This window comes from Oreochromis niloticus, linkage group LG20, assembly GCF_001858045.2.
Source record: "Oreochromis niloticus isolate F11D_XX linkage group LG20, O_niloticus_UMD_NMBU, whole genome shotgun sequence".
NCBI classification, from domain to species: domain Eukaryota; kingdom Metazoa; phylum Chordata; class Actinopteri; order Cichliformes; family Cichlidae; genus Oreochromis; species Oreochromis niloticus.
In genome coordinates this window covers 23,953,848-23,975,462 of record NC_031984.2, presented here as the reverse complement: position 1 = coordinate 23,975,462, position 21,615 = coordinate 23,953,848, and the positions used below count along the sequence as shown (strand labels likewise).

The 21,615-nt window shown below is 39.3% G+C and overlaps 1 protein-coding gene across 3 annotated transcripts; it reads left to right on the top strand.

Moving 5' to 3' along the window:
• The first annotated feature begins 5,722 nt into the window (after positions 1 to 5,722).
• LOC100696176 (dihydroxyacetone phosphate acyltransferase) lies at positions 5,723 to 19,147 on the top strand. Of its 3 annotated transcripts, XM_005478287.4 has the most exons (16): positions 5,723 to 5,853; positions 7,559 to 7,759; positions 7,852 to 8,028; positions 8,667 to 8,796; positions 8,928 to 9,055; positions 9,152 to 9,227; positions 11,781 to 11,932; positions 12,030 to 12,160; positions 12,912 to 13,153; positions 13,476 to 13,733; positions 13,817 to 13,896; positions 14,148 to 14,288; positions 17,054 to 17,153; positions 18,063 to 18,156; positions 18,274 to 18,335; positions 18,521 to 19,147. In XM_005478287.4, exons 1-16 carry the CDS (start codon positions 5,842 to 5,844, stop codon positions 18,586 to 18,588), a joined length of 2,052 nt encoding a protein of 683 aa, XP_005478344.1. In that variant the 5' UTR covers positions 5,723 to 5,841; the 3' UTR covers positions 18,589 to 19,147. The 3 variants fall into 3 exon arrangements, 2 of the variants coding, with proteins under 2 accessions (XP_005478344.1, XP_019205776.1); XR_003215638.1 differs by lacking the exons at positions 18,274 to 18,335; positions 18,521 to 19,147 and adding an exon at positions 15,160 to 15,242 and having other exon boundaries at positions 18,063 to 18,105; XM_019350231.2 differs by lacking the exon at positions 7,852 to 8,028.
• The last annotated feature ends 2,468 nt before the right edge of the window (positions 19,148 to 21,615 follow it).

Sequence of the window (21,615 nt, the reverse complement as noted above, 5' to 3'; positions counted from 1 at the left end):
AAAGTTAAAAAGTTAAAATGTAGTAAGAAGGTTAAAATGTAAAAAGGTTAAAATAAATGAAATAAGGGCACTAGCTAGTGGGGAACGCCAAATTAAATAAGTATGTTTTCAACCGTGTTTTGAAAGATTGAATAGAGTCTGAGGCACTGTAAGGAGTAAATATTTAAACAAGATATTCTTCAGGTGAAATAAAGACACTCAAGACAGTTTAGATGGTAACAACGTGCGCACGCTGGGTGAGCGCTGCTGTCTCAGGCTCACAACCAGCGTATGCGGCAGTTCTTTATTTATAGCGTTTCAGAGTATGTGTGTGTGTGTGTGTATGATCTCAGAGTGTGTGTGTGTGATTCTGAAGAATGGGCCCCTCTTGGTATTTGGGAGTGTATAGATAAGAACGTCCTGCTCTCCCCTTCCTGGGAGTGAAACGGCTCGTAGAGAGCCAGGTACAGAGGAGATGTCCTGGGTAAATCATATCTGAGAACACTATGCTTTTGTCTTTACTTCAGCTTCACTTCTAGTGAAGCAGTAAAATACGATTAAATGGAAAGAATAAATGGGTAAACAACTATTAACACTAAAATTAAAGATAAACTTTCAATAACATATGAATAGAAGTGGGAAATCTCTTAACAGGCACGAATAGTAACAGGAAGACTATTCCAGAGGTTTGGTGCAGCTGAGACAAAAGCACGATCGCCCCTGGTCTTCAGGCGGGACCTAGGTTGGACCAAGAGTAACTGACCAGATGATCTCAAGGCTCGACTAGGTTGTATACAAGCTAAGAAGGTCAGCAAGATAGCTAGGCGCAATGTTATTTATAATTTTAAAAGTAAGCAACAAGATTTTAAAATCAATACGATATTTGATGGGTAGCCAATGTAAGTCAACAAGAACTGGAGTAATGGAAGCAAATTTTCCAGTTCCGGTTAGGAGACGAGCTGCAGCATTCTGAACAAGCTGAAGTCTATGGAGATGGATGAAGGCCAAAGTAAAGGGAATTGCAATAGTCTAATCTGGAAATCTTAAAAGCATGGATAAGTTTTTCAAGGTCATTGCCCTGTATAAAATGTTTGGCTTTAGAGATTTGGCGCAATTGGTAAAAGCCAGATTTGACTACTGAGGACACTTGTTTATCAAGCTTAAATGAACTGTCCAGGAAAACACCTAGATTGCTTACAGTGTCAGAGAGGAAGCTGGCAAGGGGGCCAAATAGAATGGCTAACTGGTCCTGAGGGATATGCCTATCAAACACCACAATCTCAGTTTTGTTTTCATTCAAAGTAAGAGAATTGGCCTCTAGACCATTCTCATCTCATCAATATTATCATTAAAACCACTCAAGCAAACTGTGTCGTTGTTAAACAAAATCCAGATCCAGTGTTATGTGTACAATTGTTTTTGAGCTGCATCATTTCAATTATGTAAACCAAAGCCATGTAATTTTACAGTGTTACAAAACTATGTGATGAGTTTAATGTTAACATGATGTCAAGAGAGAAATCAAACAGATTTAATGTAATTTTTTTTCACTAGTTGGCATTTAATGTAGAGAGATGTGAGAAATTATTCACATTAGAATTTTCACATCTTTAAATTTTAATGGTACACCAACAGCCTTACATGCACATAGTTTAGTAATTACAGTACAACTGTTTGTAATACACTATATTACCAAAAGTATTCAATTGTTAAAAAATTCCAATAAACACACTCCTTAATCTTCTAAATTGTACAAATTTTCATGTTTTATTTCATTAGGGGTCTTAAGTGTAATGCAATCCTAAGTTCTGCCACAAGGTGGTGAGATGGCTCACCTCTCCTCTTCATATCTGGCACAATGACTGTAGAAAACATCTGGCAGAGGCAAGAGAGGAAAACATACTACTTGTCATCCATCTCATCAGTTAGCTGTTGTTTTCATATTAGTAATGTGAAGGCAAGAGTAGGACCTAAATGCAGGATTCAGAAACATGAGGGGTAGATTAAAGATGGATTTATTGAACTAAAAAAAAGTTCAAAATAAAATAAATAGCAAACCAGGAAAATCTAATCTTGGATGCATTGGAGAAAACATATTGCGAGGGAGGACACAACTATGAGGGATGACACGAACAAAGGGAAACTCAGACAATATATACACACTAGGTAAATAGGAAGACAGGAAACACCAGGGAACACAACTGAACATCACACATGAGATAGGACACTATCAAAATAAAACAGGAAGTAAAATGCACACACCATGACAAGGTGAATTAGTAATAGAATATGATTGATATACTACGTTAAGGTAAAACTTGATCAGTAGTGATCACTCTTTTTCCCAGATAGCAACAGACTCCGGGCAGCACACCCCACTGGCCCCCAGGATCCGCCTGCCTATGGACAGGGCACCATTAAACAGTGATCCCTTGTGAACCCACAGCAGGTCTTGTCAGCGAAGGAGGCTTTTTTAAATTTTCATTTTAAAATTTACTGGCTGCTTTCACACAGAACTGGGGAGGTACTTCTGTACTGTAAACTGTCGTGTCAAATATGCTTCCTTTATGGAGTTACCATTTCATTGAAAGTAATAATGAAGGTAACTGCTTTGTCTGAGTTTTTATTCAGAAATGTGAGATTGTGGCAAGTAAAGTTGGTTGATAACAAATTAGCTACTGGCATATTGGGTAATATAAGGGCCTGTCTCACCTTTGCACACTGCCTTGTTAAAATAAGGTAAATACAGTTTTAACTTTGCTTCAGCCAGCTGTGTATTTCAAATGTTGTGTGAACTGTCTGGGATAAAGTATGAACGTCCAATATTCCTCCACTGAAGGAGTTGTTTTGTAAAGCCAGATGACGTCTTTTTTCAATGTCTACTGAGCGCCTAGTGTGGTTGTCCATCAGACCTTCGTGTACCGGCTATTTATAGTTCAAATGTGGTTGTTGTGGATGTCTTTTCAATGTCAAACTTACACTCGTTTTAGAGATTGGAGGATATGTTTTCTATAGGCTACCATTTAATTTTTCTCTCACTTACACCTTTGGATGCGTCTCCAGTTTTCATCTGTGGCTGAAACAATCAAATGAAGTTATTGGAAAATGATCTGGAACAGTACACCACCTTGTGAAATGGGACTAGATCATAACAGTTATGTGTAAAGGAAAGCAGAGTGATCAGCTGATGGAGATGGCACAGGCTCTTGGTACTAAAACAAAAGTGAACAGCTACACGGTGGATTTTGAGCAATGTCCCCACCTTCTTAGCGTCACGGGCCCTGTGCAGCAGGCAGGACTAGAGGACCCAAAATGCAAACTCCAGAAGGCAAAAGGTAAACTCAAAAAACAGCTTTATTGCTGAACACCTGGAACAGACACTAACCAAACAGGAAATCCAAATTAAACTAAACAGAGAGGCAGACTGGCCTCTCTGTGAGGGAGAATGCAACACTGGATGGAAGAAAAAAAGTTCTCAAATACCAGTGTTGGTCAAGTTACTTGAAAAAAGTAATTAGTTACTAATTACTGATTACTTCTTCAAAAAAGTAATCCTGTTACTTTACTGATTACTTATATTAGTTACTTTGTTACTTTTTAAAAACATGATACACAACCTGAATACGTAATAAAGCAATAGACCTTTCAGCCCAATTCTGTCACGGTGAGCTGTGTGGCTGTCAGTGGCTGGACCCACGTGCAGGACTCGGAGACAAAACATTAACTTAAACGGCAGCTTTATTTGCTGGTGAGGCACACTTGGCGATACATAAACAATAACTTAAACTCACAAGACTGGAGATGCTAATGACTCTAACCTGAAGGTAAACAACAATGAATACGCACACAACAAACGTGGAGGACGCAACAACCGGCAGGGGAAAACACAGGGCTTAAATACATACTGAGGTAATTAATGTGAAGGAGAGCACAGCTGGGACTCATCGGACATGACAAGACAAGGGGAGGCAAAACTCAACACACTGACATAGTACACAGACTTTCAAAGTAAAACAGGAAACTGAACAGAAGTAACAGAACCACAACCTAAGAACTAGAACACAAGAAATGCCAAGGAACTAGGGATACTAGCGACAGAAATCAAAACACATCATGAAATCAAGGAAAACTAATACAAACAGAAAAACACTGAGTCCCCAGACTCAGGACCGTAACAAATTCTATGTTTTCTGCATAATCCATCATATAAAATTGAATCAAATGGAAAAGTCTTTTTTTAAAAATTTGTTTTATTAGTTTTAATCTTTTAATTTTATGCACATTGCATCAAGCAAAAATTAAATTATATGCAATAGTCTTTGACTTGAAGAAATTTGTTTAACATTTAAACGGCATGCATATTCCAGCATAAAAATAAAATATTTTTTTGTGTTTATACTCACTGTGTAAATCCAAATGCAGATGACTGAACTGAAAAGCTCGACTCTGTGGGGGTCAAAGTTTGCAGAACTACGAACGCAGGTAGAATCTGTAGCTGTGCGTGTTCATGGAGCTTGCATTTTCACCTGTCGGACATCACTACCTGACAACTTTAACCGTCTTAAGAACATTGCACAGGCCTTATTGACAGTATTAAATGTGTGTGTGAGCAGATTTTCTCTCACACGAACAGCGTCGTCAGCGCCTCCCGTAGCCGTCTGACTGCTGGACACTCAGAGACGAGACCAGAGATCACATTAACATGTGTATCCCTGTGTTAAAAAACATGCTATATTGGCCCCGTTTATTTTTTCTTATCATTGTTTTGAGGAGAACATAAATAGCATTTGCATTTTCTGTTGTATAGTTCCTTTGCTCTTGGTGTTCTTGTTATGTATAAAAAGTGTTTGTTTGTTTGTTTTGTTTTTTTCAAAATAGCTGATTTGCTTTGCCAACACCTGCGAACAAATATAGTTCTATAAAGTTGTTCTATATAGTGTGTAACTGTTGATTTAGAGCATTATCAAATTTATTGCTAATGCAATAGTTGATATGGCACACTGACTTCTGAGGAAATTTTAGATGTCACTCTTCATCAGAAAGGTTGCCGACTCCTGCTGTACAGATACAATAATTTTGCTGCTGTAAAATCAGTGCATGCTTTTACAGTTAATAAAAGGACAGGTAATGTTTGATCGCGCTGTTGCACACACAGCACGCTCATTTGTTTCAATTCAAGTTGCCACAAGACAACTTACTAACGTGTACATAATAACCTAATACTCCTGTGCTATTGGTTTTCTTTGCATCAGCCAATTAATTTGTGTTTCTCCTACAGCTCCACATCGCTCAGGCGGCAAAAAATGCGCGTGCTCTTGGCGAGCTCGTTCCCGGCTTGGAACCAGCGCGCTCTGCAGTCAAGGGCGAGCATTGTTTAATGGTAGTCATGTGACTGATGCAAGCCAGATCCGTTTCAAAATTTTGATTAATAGTTAAATGTTGTTGTCGAGGGGCACAGGCAGGACTCCACACGCACACACACATAAAAAAAAATGCCTCAAGAAAAGGGTACTTGGGGCACCCATCGGGAAAGAGGCAGGGGCTCAAGCCCCGCTCTACACGTGCCTTTCAGTTAACGTTTAATTCCTGGTTATGTGCCATCCCAAAATATTCAGACATTTTTTCTACAATAGCCAAACTCCAGTTCACTTGAAACATCTATCCTACAAAATAGCGGAGGGGTTACTTGAGAGCAGAGGGATGAGCATTACAATATGGAGGAGGAGTTTCCAAAACCCAGCCACACCATTGGCCCTGGGCCCCGAAGTACTGCATACATCACAAGTGTTGAGCGAAGACAGCGTCCAAGTACAAAAACCGAAAGTCAATGAAGCCAATCACTCGTGTTAGTGTCCATAAAGAATGACGAGTACGGTAAGAAGCAAGTTTTTAAAAGCGTCTGTTTTTATCGTCTTCTTTCGGGCCTGTCGACGCTTTTCTTTAAACCTTTCAAAGTTACCATGAAATGTTCTTCAAGCAGGGATGGTTTTTGCTGTTAATGACGCAGGCAGGGGTGTATGTAAGTGTATGTAAGCCGGTGTTGCTTAATAGTTTTTCACCAGCCAGTGTTGGCAGGTCACAGCAGCCTGCAGAATATAGCAGTGAGGAGATAATGACTTTTTACGGGGGTTTCCTCGATAAACTTTGTATTCTTTATAGGATATTTATTTTCTCTTAACCCACTTTTCGAAATAAAAACAAAACCAAAAACGCAATTTTCCCTTATTGTAAAGAGAAACAGAAACTATAAATATCCACTGTATGTGATTCCGATTCTCATCACTTTTGCTTAGGCTAAAAGTGGTTTCGAAAGTATTTCGGGTGTCAAAAATTAAAAACACCCCCCCCCAAAAAAAACCCTGCTTATAATGTGAGGCGAGCACAGTACAGCATAATAGCAGATTAACTGGATAACTATAGCGATGTACAATTACAAAATAATTGTTCAAAAGAACCCGCTTGTGAATAGCAATCATCCGTCTTCTTTCTTTCTTTGTTCTTTCATTTTTGCTTGTATTGCTTCCGGTTTTGTAGCAAAGAAATTTTATTTTATATCCTCACCATTTGGTGCTGGATAACTCTTATGATAGTACTATCATAACAGTTATTCAGCACAAAATTACAGTTGGATCCATAATTACAATGACCCTTTTTTGTAGTTTTCCCTGTGTACACCATCACACTGGGTTATAAATCAGACGGCCTCACAGTGACTAAAGTACAGACCCCCAGGTTGTTTAAATTCAAGAGGTTTAACAGGGTAAAAAGCAATGAAGTAATGGAACAAACTAAAATCATTTAAAATCACTGAAGCCACCTTCAGTTGCTGCTTGTTTTGGGATATTTTCCATTCAGCTTTGTCCTCATTAAAAAAAAAAAATGGATATGGATTGGATTGTTATCCGCATGCACTGTGAAGTGGTGTCCAATGAATTTTGCAGTGTTTGGCTGCATCTGAACAGAAAGAGCAGCCCTGTACACTTCACAATTCATATTGGTACTTCTAATCAGTAGTCACATCATTAATAAATACTGATAAACTGGTACCACTGGCAGCCATACATGCTGATGCCACACCAAGGCCTCCAATATGTTTGACAGATGATTTGGTATGCTTGACTTAGTTGAGTTTAGAAATAATGCTGTGATAATGCACTTGAGCTGTCTTCTGTTGCCTTTCAGCCTTTTGGTGTTGCAGCAATAGCCAGTGCATTCCTTTTTAGGAATGTAGGTGATTGTTGGTTTGGCCACCCCTAAAATTTTTGCTATATCTCTGATAGGTTTATTAGGATCTTTCCACTTTACATTTTCCTGAAATTTCTTGTCAATTGTCAAATTAATTTGAACCTCTGAAAACAATATAAATGGGTGTAATTCCCGAATAGTTAATGAAATACTTTTGTTGAATCCCTTGAAGTAAAGCTGAAAGTCTGCGCTATAAAACGTGATGCTAATGAATCCAAAACAATGGTGTCCTGAGCTGCTGCCCACACCTCTGGTCTGTTGTTTTCTATCCTGTTACAGGTGTCCAACATCTTAACTTTATGACTTTTAACATAAACCTTACTCCTTCCTCCAGTATAAAGATTCAGGCACTGCAAGCCTGAAGGATGATGAAGAGTTCACGGATATATTGGAGGAGAGGAGGCGTACCACTGATCTTGGTTATGCCCTGAGAACCTTTAACCCTCAACCGTACAAAGGAGCCCCAACCCTTTCCACCTCCGACCTCAACAAAGCTGTACTGGAGTCCCAGTATCTGTGCTTTATTATCAAAGAGGTGAGTCTTTTTTTGTTTTTAAAGGCAATGAAGCTTTACACTATAGCGTTGTCAATATAGAGTGAGTCTTTTTGGCTCATATTCCCTCTTAGATTGCCATAGAGACGGGGTCATCCGTGGAGAAGGTGAAAGAAGATGCTTCTGTGATTTTGAAGGAAATGTCTCACAATCTGCAGCTGGGGTTTATCAGGCTAATGGGCTACACTCTAAACAAGGTGTTTAAGAGACTCTACAGGAGCATCTATGTCAACATGGAAGGACTCAACATGGTCAGGACTCATCAGAGTCAACACACTTTAATCAATTGTTTAACAGTTTGTTTCGACATATATAGTAGAATATATACATATATATATGTATGTATGTAGTAAACTATTTTTACCCCTCAGCCGTAAAAGGCTGATAGAGTATTGTAGTCACCCTACGGGCAGGCAAGCAGGCAGGTAACGTGGACACCTAAGTTTGTGGGTTTGATAACTTGAAAACGAAGCATGTAGGAGTTTCAAATTAATACTGTAGGGGTATCTACTAAAAATCTCAGATGAGTTTGAATCTCATTGACCTTGACCTCAAGGCTGGAGGTCAGTGGTGTAATTTTCTGTACATCTTGTGAATCTGATAACTTGAGAATGACGACGTAGAATTTTGAAATTGATACAGTTGGTGCATCTACAAGGAGGCTGAGGGGTGAAACTGGCCACCACCAGTATTTTCATATATTTGCTGTAGGATTGGGAGGTTTGCCATTTAACATACTTCAGCTACACAGTATTTTAGTAATTATATTTTACTTTTTAGCACTTAGGATTTTTTTTGTTGCATCTTACTAGTACTACGAATAGAACCTACTAGTGCAGTGTGTAATTTCACTGATTTCTGGAAAATTTGAATTTTTGTGTCACTGCAGCTGAAGCAGGCCATCCAGGAGAGTCCTGTGATCTTGATACCCAATCACAGGAGTTATGTGGACTTCTTGATTATCTCCTACATCCTGTTCACCTACGACATCCCAGTACCTGTCATTGCTGCAGGAATTCGCAAGTATCTATTTATATTAAGACAACAAAATGTTTTTTTTTAATCATACTACATTATATCCAGTTAACTATAGTGTAGCAACAAAAAAAAAATTTTTTTTAATTTTTGTCTCTTCTGCTCCATTTTAAAGGTCTTGCAGACGTGACGATTATTGGAGGGATTCTGCGTCGCTCTGGAGCTTTTTATATCCGACGAGCAATTGGCTCTGACAAGCTGTACTGGGCGGTGCTTTTAGAATACGTACAAACAATTGTCAGGGTAAGACAATGACTTTTCAGCATATTCCCTAATGCATCTTTGGTAATCAACTTCAATCAAAACAAGGGTTCCAACAGCATAATGTGTTTTCTGTAGACAGGATATGCTCCTTTGGAGTTTTATGTAGAAGGTTTCAGGAGTCGCACACTGAAGTCTCTGGTGCCAAAGCTTGGTAAGTGTCCAAATTTAACACCTTGTTTTTTGGAGGGTTTTTTTGTTTTGCTTTCTGTCCTGCTTTAATTTCATTGTGTAACTAGGCTAAATTATACTTTAACTGACTGGTTCAAAAATATCACTTGACTCTGCCTTGTGTAGTAATTGATGGATGAAACTTGCTTATCTTTTAGTGCTGTCATTTATTAATTGGATAAGAACTAAATATGTACTGGCCAGGCAGGCTGACTCATTGCAGGTGACTTAAACACAGTACACTCAGGCTCATCCCTCATAATCTGGCAATGTTTTAATGCTGAAAACTAATATAACAAGTACGTTAATATAAATATTGTGTACCTGGATAAGAACAGAATATGTACTGGTCAGGTAGGTTATATAATTGTAGTGTGCTGTGTTTGAGCCGCATGCAAAGGTAATAGCATATTATGGCAGCATAGTAGCTTGCTAGCTAAGCTAGCCAGTGTACAATACTATTATGTGACTGTTTTAGCACCACACATTGGCAACAATTCACCTGAACTCTTCTTATTAACAGTCAGACAATTTGCAGTGGCCATATGCTTATCATCAGAAGGCATAGCTTACATTTTCACTGCTATATAGATGACACCCAACTTTATCTATCCATGAAGCCAGATAACACACACCAAGTAGTTAAACTGCAGAAATGCCTTAACCCTCTCAAGGCAGGCGTTGCAGATTTGCAACAGTGAAAAACTAACAACCTGATTACCCCACATACATATTTTATGAGTTTTTTTTTACTCAGAAGTACCACTGCAGGACTTGGTTGTGCATTAGCAACAAAAAACTTACTTTGAGCCTGAGAGGGTTAAAGACATAAAACCCTGGATGGCCTCTAATTTTCTGCTTCTAAATTCAGATAAAACTGAGGTTATTGTACTCGGGCCTGAAAATCTTAGAAATATGGTATCTAACCAGATTCTTACTCTGGATGGCATTACCTTGGCCTCCAGTAACACTGTGAGGAACCTTGGAGTCATTTTTGACCAGGATATGTTCTTCAATGCACATATTAAACAAATATGTAAGACTGCTTTCTTTCATTTGCGCAGTATCTCTAAAATGAGAAATATCCTGTCTCAGAGTGACGCTGAAAAACTAGTTTGTGCATTTATGACTTCTAGGCTGAGCTACTGTAATTCACTATAATCAGGATGTCCCAAAAACTCTCTGAAAAGTCTTCAGTTAATCCAAAATGCTGCAGCAAGAGTACTGACAGGGACTAGAAAGAGAGAGAATATTTCTTCTATATTGGCTTCCCTTCACTGACTCCCTGTTAAATCCAGAACTGAATTTAAAATCCTGCTCCTCAGATACAAGGTCTTGAATAATCAGTCCCCATCTTATCTTAATGACCTTATAGTACCATATCACCCTATTAGAGCACTTCGCTCTCACACTGCAGGCTTACTTGTTGTTCCTAGAGTATTTAGAATGGGAGGCAGAGCCTTCAGTTTTCAGGCCCCTCTTCTGTGGAACCAGCTTCCAGTTTGGATTTGGGAGGCAGACACTGTCTCTACTTTTAAGATTAGGCTTAAAACTTTCCTTATTTCTAAAGCGTATAGTTAGGACTGGATCAGGTGACCCTGAATCCTCCCTTAGTTATGCTGCAATAGGCATAGGCTGCTGGGGGATTCCCATGATGCATTGAGTATTTCTTCTCCAGTCAGCTTTCTCACTCAACATATGTTAATAGACCCTTTCTTGAATCACACTCGTTATTATCCCTGGCTCTCTTCCACAGCATGTATTTTATCTTGTCTTTCTTTTCTGACCCCAACCAGTCGTGGCAGATGGCCGCCCCTCCCTGAGTCTGGTTTTGCCGGAGGTTTCTTCCTGTTAAAAGGGAGTTTTTCCTTCCCACTGTTGCCAAAGTGCTTGCTCACAGGGGGTCATATGATTGTTGCGTTTTTCTCTGTATGTATTATTATAGCGTCTACCTTACAATATAAAGTGCTTTGAGGCGACTGATGTTGTGATTTGGCGCTGTATAAATAAAACTGAATTGAATTGAATTGAATATCCTCCATATAGTGGTTGCACAAATACCAAAATCTAATGATCATGCACAGTGCTGTGATATACAACCCACCTCAGGCTTGTCCCTCGTAATCTGGCAATGTTGTAATGCTGCCAGTGGTATTAATCCACTGCCTATGAGAAAAGGGCGCCAATGAGTCAGTAAACATCACAATACACAAATACATCGTGGTTAACATGGCAAGTGGAATCACATACAACATAAACACTGTTACAATTAAATATACATGTGATGGACTTTCTCTGTTTTGCTTTTCTGAAAGCTCTTCTCCACGACCCTAATTACAGAGCTCTTTATCTGGTTAATGATTTATGTTTAGGTCATATTGTCCTGTATAGGCATGTTTTTCTATTATTTTAGTCCTCTTAAACTGAAGGGTTGTACTCTGAAAGTTTAGGATATTTTAAGTGTTAAAAGTCAAACAAGTTTACTGGTCATTTCATGTATAATTTTAATATTTATTGTTCACCTTTTTTTCTGCAGGTATGATGGACATGGTGCTGGAGCCATACTTTAAAGGTGAGGTGTTTGACATTACCCTGGTGCCCATCAGTATCAGCTATGACAGAGTGCTGGAGGAGTCATTGCTTGCACTTGAGTTGTTGGGTGTCCCCAGACCACAAGAAAGCATCACTGTAAGTTTCAGCTTCATTTATGACTTGATAAAAAAATAATCTTTGGTTCTGAAAGATATGAAACTACATGCTTCTTGCCCTCACTATTTCCCTGCAGGGACTCTTTAAAGCTAGCGGAGTCCTGCAGGATGATTATGGCTGCATGCATGTGAACTTTGGCCGCCCCTTGTCTGCCCGACAGCTGTGTGAAGGAAAGATAAATTGGAGCGAGTACAACCTCATACCAAGGTACAGATTTACCCTTTTTTTTTTCTTTTTTTGCCAATATCACACATGGCTGTAGGTACAAATATGAATATTGAGTATCTACCAACCAAAGTCTAAATACAAAAAGTCTATAGAGTCTATAAAGTCTAAGTACTAAATAACTTAAATTACTGTAATTTATCATCTATATATTCTTTGAATGTAATCTCCATTAGTTGTATACAGGTAATTCAACTGAAGAATATAAAAACCTTTACATTTTAAAATTGTAATTTATAAAGTTTTTACTTACAGTGAGTAATGAACCACCACTGTGCAATACCAAATTCTATGTGCAATAACCCAACTGTATATACACAACACTATTTATTACATATTACTCTTTTAAAACCGGCTTGTATATTTGTACATTTTATATATATTTATATTTTTCCCTCTGTTAATACTGTCCATATGTATATAGTGCTGCAGAACTGTGCCCCCCCCCCCAGCATGTTTGCACTGAGTAGGAGATGCTCTGTATCTCATTGTACAACCGTATAGTGACAATAAAGGCATTCTATTCTATTCTATTCTATTCTATTCTATTCTATTCTATTCTATTCTAAAAAAACTAAACTAAAATGACTTGGTAAAATGCACCAAATTAACAAAAACATTAACAAGTTTAATAATGATATAACTTAAATTAATATTTGTGTCATTGTAAACCTTCAAAACTTCAAGACACAGCCTGTATATAACTTTAGAATCTGTCTCGTTTTCTATTCAGAAATCTTCCCCAGAGGCCAACTGCAGAGACCCAGGACTGTGTGAACTGGCTGGCCCATTTGATTGTGCGAACCCAGGAGGAGGGCTCTTTGATCAGCCCTTGGTCTCTGGTGGCCTGCCTGTTGCTCCAGACTCCATTCACAACTTTAACGGAAGAGGGTCTGCAGTGGCATCAGCTCACAGAAAAAACCCTCTGGCTCAGGAAGCTGGTGCTGGATTTCGGGGCCCGTCTGAACTGGCCTGGTGGGTGGGCCAGATAGATTTCAAAGATATCAATTTATTTTAATTATACTGTGTAGAAAAGCAACAGCATCAAGCTTAGGGCTAAGATCAATATAGGCTTTGCTTTTAATGGGCCTTATAATGGTCTCACTTCACAGGTGTCCTGTGTGTGAACATTGACACATGCAGGCACATGTGCACACTTAAACACACACTTAAACACACACACACACACACACACACACACACACACACACACACACACACACACACATGACTTTCTGAAGGTCATGTGACCCTCAAACTTGAAACCCAGAGATAATGTGAAGGTTGCATTTTCCAGCACACATCCCAGACTCAGAAGTGATGTCATCCACCGTGGCTCTTCATCACTCCATTGTCCATCATAAAGAGAACCGCATCTACCTGGTTCAGGATGAAGACCCTGCGAGGCAAGATCCACTCAGCCCAGAGGAAGGTGTGATGAGGATGGCAGTAGTGGTGCTGATGCTGGTTTCCTACAGGAATCAGGCGTTGCATGTCTTTGTGCGTCCAGGAATACTTGCTATAGCCATCCACATCACAAAAAGCACACGGAAGGGTAAGAGTTAGGTGCAGTTACAGATTCTCAGTCTCATGAATGGACATATCTTGTTTAGCTGTGACCCATTTTTCTGTTCACAGATGAGCTCTTCAACTTCTTCTGCTTCCTGCGGGACGTCTTCTCAGATGAATTTATCTTTATCCCTGGCAGGGCAGCGCAGGTAACATGTTTGTCAGGATCAGCATTATTTTGTGCATGAATTGAGTCAAAGGGCAAGGTCACTGTAGCCTCTCATTTATCCCATTCTTGGGAAAAGCTGACCAAAGAAATTTTGGGCTTATGGTCCTTAAGTTTTTTGCTACTGTCATAATCATACACACTTGTATGCTTAACCATGAGACAGATTATTATTATCGTGGGTATATATTTATTGTTACTCATATTGCATATATCTGTCTCTCCATTATTTAGGACTTTGAGGAGGCATGTTCACTCCTGCAGAAATGTGGAGCAGTCCACACCAGTCAGCAGGAAGTGACCGTGTTGGAAACGGGGCTGGAAGTGTTATCCTTTCTGCAGAAGCTACTGCAACCCTTCTTAGACTCATATCAGGTCCTTTTAACTTGAGTATCTCTCTCTGTGATTAAGTGTATTTAGTGAGGAGTGACAGTTGTGAACAACATATTATGCACACCGGTTGTTCTGAGCAGAACTGAATCCAGAATTCTCCTCCTACAATTTTAATTTGGAACTTTATTTGATTACACACACCACTTTTGTCAGATAGTTTTATTAGCTTGACATGCTGCGACGTACACTAATTGCAACTGTTTTCAACCCCACATTAATTTGTTTAAAGAATGAACTTGTTGTATAGATTAGTTTAATTCTACTTTAAGCAACAATCACATAATCCTTTTTCATCATTAGAGATTTCAAAGAATAGAAATGACAAGTTCTAGGTAGGGTGACAGAAGCCCTGAGGTGAAGATAAAGCCCTTCAGATAACAATCTTGCTTTCCTAGTCACAAGCTGTGCATGAAACTTCAAGGGGTTTAGATTGAGAGAAACAGAAATGTATGAAATCTAAGCAAAAGAAAGAAAAGTCATAATCTTTGGCGAAAAAAGAGCACACGTGCATTTGCTTCTTCTCAAATCCAGTCACTCTTTCACTTTTAATCCAGAAAGTTGTGGATCTTTTGAATGGTTTCCTCCTGCTGACCCAGAGCATCCAGCATAAACGACTACTTTGGTCCAAATCTGTCTATCTTGCTCTCCAGTTTATTCTTCATATTGCAGAGGCGACATGAAGCATCAGGGTAAATCAGGGGTAAAATCAGGGGTAAAGTGGCCCACATGAATACCATGATGCTCCCCAGCATGGAAATCAATATGCAGCTGGCAGTCATGATCAAAATGATAAACGCTGAAGGTTTCTGCTTCTTAAAGTTGATTGCAGCTCCATTCTCCTCGACCCACACAGAAACCATGGACATGGCCGACACCACAGCTATGGCTACGAACGTCCCTGGAGGGTTCAGGATCCCAACGACGAGGAAAACAGCGGTGACCAAAGCCATTTAATTAGTTTGATAGTAAAGCAGGTTGCTGACAACTCTGTTGTTCCATTTCGCAAAATCCGAGCCAGGAAAGAAGTAGGTCCACGGTCGGAGCAGTGTTAGCTCCACTCTAGCCATCATTCCTGCCCCGTTTAAATACAGGGGCAGCATGGTGGTGTGGTGATTAGCACTGTTGCCTCACAGCAAGAAGGTCCTGAGTTCGCTTCCACCACCTGACCAGGGCCTTTCTGTGTGGGGTTTCTACCCATGTTTGGTGGCTTCCTCCCGTAGTCCAAAGATGTGGGGTTAGGTTATTTTTTAATTCTAAATTGCACGTAGGTGCAAATGTTTGTCTGCCTCTATGTGTTAGCCCTGCAACAGACTGGCGACCTGTCCAGGGTGTACCCTGCCTCTTGCCCTATAGGTGATCCTCACAAGAATGAGTGAAAGCAGACGGATTTACTGATTTTATTTTTAAATATATGAACTGATTTTTTTAATACTTTGAATGTACAGTATTTTCGTCCATGACTGTCTAAAGTCTAGAAGCCATGGACACCAAATGTTGTACTTTCTCCCTTGAGTTGTTCTGCCAGGCCTTTACTACAGCCTCCTTCAGCTGCTGCTTGTTTATGAGGCTTTCACCCTATGAGTTCTGTCTTCATTAACTAAGGAACATGCTCTACTGAGTTGAGGTCAGATGACTGATTTTTACCGACCATTTCTTTGTTGATAAAACTCTTAGATTGCTAGTGCCGTCTCTTAGATGTTTTCTGCCAAAGTCTAATCTGGCCTTCCTCTTTCATGTGTAATCAGTGGTCTGCACCTAAACATTCTTGAAGGCTTTCTGGATTCAACACTGACCATGATAAAACCTACCTTCCTGAGAGTGTTCTTGACTTGGTTAGATGTTGCAAAGTTGTTATTCTTAACAATCAAAATAATTCCATCACCATCTAGTTTAAGTTGTCTTTTGTGATCTTTCAGATGTTTTGGTAGTGGATTTTATAGCTGGTGCAATCCTTCCGTTCACTAGTGGTTTGGCCATTCCTAAAGTTTTTTTTGCTATCTCTCTGATGGGTTTAAGTGGGTTTTTCAGCCTAATGATGGCTCCCTCACTTGAGGAGAAAACCACAAAAAGTGTCAATGTCCAACAAATTATGGACCTTTTAGTGTGATCTAAGAAATGTCATTAAACATGAATCACTTTAAAAATGTTATCAGATAATATTTATGACTAACAATCATGGCATAGTTTCTAACAACATGAAAGGACATGCTGTACTCTCATCTTTTAAACTTATAAAATTTAAATATTTTCACTAAGCCATTTTATGACCATAAACCAAAACTTTATTAAAAACTTGATTTATAGAATTTGAAAACTTTTTGTCTTTAGTAAGACAAATACAGCTTTGTCAACTTCATGGTTTGCCTGCATACAGCACAAATATATTAAGATCATCTTTAGAGAGGGGGTGCAGTTCACATCACAGAGTCTGAAGAGATACTAAACATGTCCTACTTATGTGCTTTAAAATTGGTATTCCAAACGTCAATTACAACTTTATTTTAGTCTTGTGTGTAATGTTTATAGACTTACAGATGCATAGTAAAATAATTAATCACAACTTTACAGTCACCATGGTCGGATGGTTTACAACTAAACCATTAACCATTTAGAAAACATTACCAATCATTTTATTGTTAGCAGTTGTTAATATTGTTAATTTACTATTGACTACATTTTATTAAAGTATTAGCTAATTAGTTTCTTCTTTAATTCACTGGAATGTTTTTTTTTTTCTAATTGTCCAGCTGATGTTCAGGTACCTGTGTGAAAAGGAAGATCACGTGTTTACTGAGGAACAGTTCCTACCTGATGTGCGAAACCTGGCTACAAAACTCATCCTCTCAGGTAAAATTGAGTCTGTGGAATGACCTCTGACCAATAGAGTCCTCTCCCACCTGGTAACTAGGGATCAAGTACTGGTTCTTGTAGAGAACTGGTTCCCATTAGCCCAGATGCTTGGAATCGTTAGTCAGTCTGCTTATCAGTCCCGTTTATTGACTCTTGCACTCTCGCTACAATCAGCTGATTTTAGTTTGTGTGTCGAATTGGAAAAGTAATGTCCATATCCACGCTGGAGACAGTCTCCAGCGTGGATATGGACATTACTTTTCCAATCTGCATTATACTGTTAATACAACTTAGGCTCTTTGCAAGCACCTGCACAGACAGCATGCTAATGTTAAGCTACCCAAGAACCAAGAGTTACGTTAAAGCTGAGTAAATGCTGACCCCAGCCCAGCACCCTGATAAAGTGAGCCTTCATTTGCGGTGAAGCCGCTGCTGAACTTCAACAGGTAACAAACTGATGAGCAGTCAGGCTGCTACCTCTGTTTCTACCTGTTCATCTTTCTAGAGTAGAGTCACTGTGACGATCACTTTAAAATCTCTTTGTGCTGGTTTTTATCTTTGATTTGTGTTGTCAGCTTTGTGTTCATAGCTAAATACTTAGAGAAAGATCACTTTTGTAATGAGTAGAATAACAAATGTCTTTCTCCTCGGTGTAGTTAAGTAATGTACTTTTTTATTTTACTTTTTTGAGTAATGATCCCAACACTGATCACAACTAAGATGGGAAATTTGTAATTAATTTACATGAATGTAATGTCATTGATATGCTGCTTAGAGATGGTCTCGAAGTGGAGCCAGTGAGAATCAATAATGGAATCGCAAAATTCTTATAAATTCCCATCCCTACTGGTAACTTGCAGATAACTTACAGTTTGTGGGGTGCTTGTTTGTTTGGTTTTTTTGCAGGTGACCTTCACACCTTTGAAGTCCTGTCTTCTGACATGCAGAAAAATGTTCTTTCTGCACTGCGGAGACTGGAGGCGGTGACGAAGTTGAGGGCGTGAGTAATGAGATTAAACCTACATCCCTGTTTGCTTTTAAACTCATTTTCTTTGCTGGTTGAGGAGCTGTCCATAATGCTGATGCCAAAGTTACACATGCACTCCTCTCATCTCAGGTCCCAGCAGAAGGAATACAAAGTGAACAAAGCAGCTGTCAGCAGAACTGGTGACATACTCTGTAAGTTTATTTGTGATATTCCAGTAACGATAAAGGGTTTTTTTGTGCGTCTTGAGAATTATTATTTATTTTACCTTGCTGTCTTTAAATATACTGATTATGAAATGTCTTTACTGTGGTTGAGTTTGCTATTCTGTTTAGTACAGTAGACTAAGGGATCCTTTTTTCCTGTTCTCTCACTGTAGCTGGGAAAGTCCCTCTTGAGAGCCTCCACACTACACCTGACGCAAGACTTCAGTGTCAAGTGGAATAAATTCATCCTCAGTATCAGCTCACAGCCCCCTCCCCAATGAACTTACCCGTCTATTTGTTACTTCTACCTCATTGTCATCCCTGTGGTCTCTTTATCTTTACACAGTCAAATCGGTACAAATGCAGTCTGCGCTCACAGGCAAAATACTTGATCCCAGATGCTGGCCAGACTTAATCTACTGAATGGTGGCTACCTCTGTGTCCTTTATAGACCTGAGAGGGCTGAGATGAAGCTAAACGCCCTGCAGGATAAATGCTGGTAATATAAAGGTGGCCTATTACTGATTTTGTTTCACTTTAACCAGAATCAGTAGGTGAATACTAACATTTAAGTTAAGATAACTGTACTTTCCATTGCTGATCCTGTGTTTTTTTTGTTTGTTTGTTTTTAAATATATTGCCATAGATGTATTGTTTACTTCCATAGATGTATGACTAAATGAGAAAATTAATAAGAGAGCACTTTAATTAAACTTGGTTGCCAGTAAGATTTGGCATAAAACACTTGGTTGTGTGTAAAAGAATGTTGCAATAAAGCTCTAAACACCATAGCAAGCAAAGATCTCAGGTTTTGTTTGAGACATTTTTTTTCTTAACATTTCCATAAAGGTGAAACAAATGTAACAAAATGCAGTGAATGAAAACCAGAAGTCAGAGTTCAATCTCCTGCCCTCCCTGCAAACCAGTCAACACTGTGCTGTACTTCTAACCCGTCAGCAGTTAGAAGAAGGCCCCTTATGTACCAATCAGCCACAGGAAAAAGATTATCTGTACATGGGTGGCGCGTCGACCTTGATGCGTAAAGCACTCATGGATCTTGACAAAACATAGAGATGTATTACAGCACTTTGGAACTGAGCGCTGCTCCCCTCATGTTGGGCACTGTCTACACACCACACACATGCCCTCGAGGAAGTGTAGCGTGCCTTTCCTGGCCAGGGGTTCGCTCTGATGGATGTAGCCGGGGGGAGATTGGCCCTGCTGAGCATGGTTGACTCAGTTATACACACTGTCAGCGAAGTGCGTGGTGGCTCAGCGCAGAGGGAGCGGGCCCAGGTACAGGTGACAAGCGGCTTTGGTCAGAGCATGGAGCAGCTGCAGCTCAAGCACAACGTTGCATGGAGATAAGAAGGTAACAGCTGGAGTCTAACACCATGGCTAATATGGAGAACCGCAGACAACGCCTGCCACTGGATTAAAGTCTGCTCACAAGCCGGCTGGGCGGCGGGTATCCCGAGCATGCAAAGCGAGAGCTTTCAGCTAGTAAATGAAGAACCTGAGAACCACCTGACCTAAAGCACAAATCGTTCACTCTGTAAATAAAGACTTATCCCCCCCGTCAATCAAGCATCAGGCTTCTTAGAATAGGATTTTTTCTTTCTCATTTTGTCTCTCATAGTTGAGGTTTACCTATGATGAAAATTACAGGCCTCTCGCATCTTGCACAGTTGGTGGCTGACTAAGTACTTTTTTGCCCCACTGTATAATGCAAATGCTCTTTGAACGTTGTACTCCTCTTGAAAGGAATTTTATTATTTATTATTTTACATTTTAACATGGATTTCAACATTTTTATATTTCACACAATAAGTTAATTAATAAAGCAATCAATACAGTAAATTGTAAAATAACAAAAAAACCCATATGTACTGAATAAATAAATAAATAGGCATAAGATAAATTGTGTTTGTTTATAAATAATCTGTAGTCATATGCATCATGTTGATAACCAAAATGTTAATATTTGTAAATAAAAAAATATTACTTTTATCAACCATTTAAATTTCCTGCACTTGTGATGACGTTCAAAAAAATTACCAAGTCCAAAGTTCAAATGTTGAGTACTTTATGGACGATGTCCAGAATTGGCCATGGACTGGTGGACCCAATATAGACACGATCTGCATGTCTAATGTTTAGTGAGGTGAGAGTCATGTTTCCCAGGCTGCCACTGATGACATCCTAAACCTGCAGGAGATAGAGGATGTTCAAGAAGCTGTGCTACTGTCCCTGTCCAAGAAGATGATCCTACTGCTGCTTCATGTAAACAAAACTGATTTTGATAGAGGAGGATTATTTACCATGTGAAAACTGATATTTTCCAAAACCTGGACTAACAGATGAAGCGGCGTTTCATGTCCAGAGATGGCAAAAAGAAGGTGAAGCACTTTGATTGCATATTGAGTCAAACACAGTTCTCAGTGCTTCCCACAGATTTAGATTCTTTTTGTGGGGTGGGGTGTACAAGCTTTCTTAAATAATCTAATAAGACAGTTCAAAAGAGTCTTTGTAGGAAACACTGGTTCTTTGTTATAAAACTGTGAAACATGAATTCTGGACAATCTGACAGTTTTCCTTAGTTTTGGTCATCTAAATTGCAAATAACATTTTTAAGTGTAACTGCGTAAGACTAATGTCTGAATGCCTGGAAATATGTTGTTGGGTTACAATGTTTCAGGCTCTCTGGGTGTACCCTGCTTCTTGCCCTATGCTAGTTGGAACAGGCTCCCCCGCCAGAAACTCTGAATTGGATAAGTGGAAGAGAAAGGACGGATGGAACTATAGATGGACAAAATAAAATAAAATAAAGAGTAAAATACCGTGGCCTGCTCCCTTGTTATCCTCTATGTACATATATTGTCTGCATCTCCATCTGTTCGCTGTCTCATCGCCCACTAAAGCGATGTCTTCCTTGTGAGTTCTGTGTTGTCTGTGTTTTTCCGTAGTCTTCTCCAGAGTTTCTTAGCTTCCAGGTTTTGCACTTCCCAAGTTGCTAGTTTGTTCCCTTGCATTAGTTTTTGCACTTTTGTATTTTAGTGAGTTTTCTGAATGTTACAGCAGTAACGCTTCCTCTGTTAATTTACCCGTTTGTTTCCAAGTCCTGCTATTGGGTAATGCCTTGCCTGCCACACAGCCAAATGGTGACATTTATGGGTCAACTTAAATGTAAATCAGTTTGTTGAGAAATTAAAATATTATTTGCATATAATATTTCTTAGGAACATCTCTTTAATACTCCAGGGTAATG

Bases quoted from the DNA above. Each gene is read 5' to 3' on its own strand.
- LOC100696176 (XM_005478287.4), top strand. The intron at 9,228-11,780 runs GTAAGTGTCCAA...TTTTTTCTGCAG, and splicing joins GTCTCTGGTGCCAAAGCTTG to GTATGATGGACATGGTGCTG. The intron at 14,289-17,053 runs GTCCTTTTAACT...CTAATTGTCCAG, and splicing joins CCTTCTTAGACTCATATCAG to CTGATGTTCAGGTACCTGTG.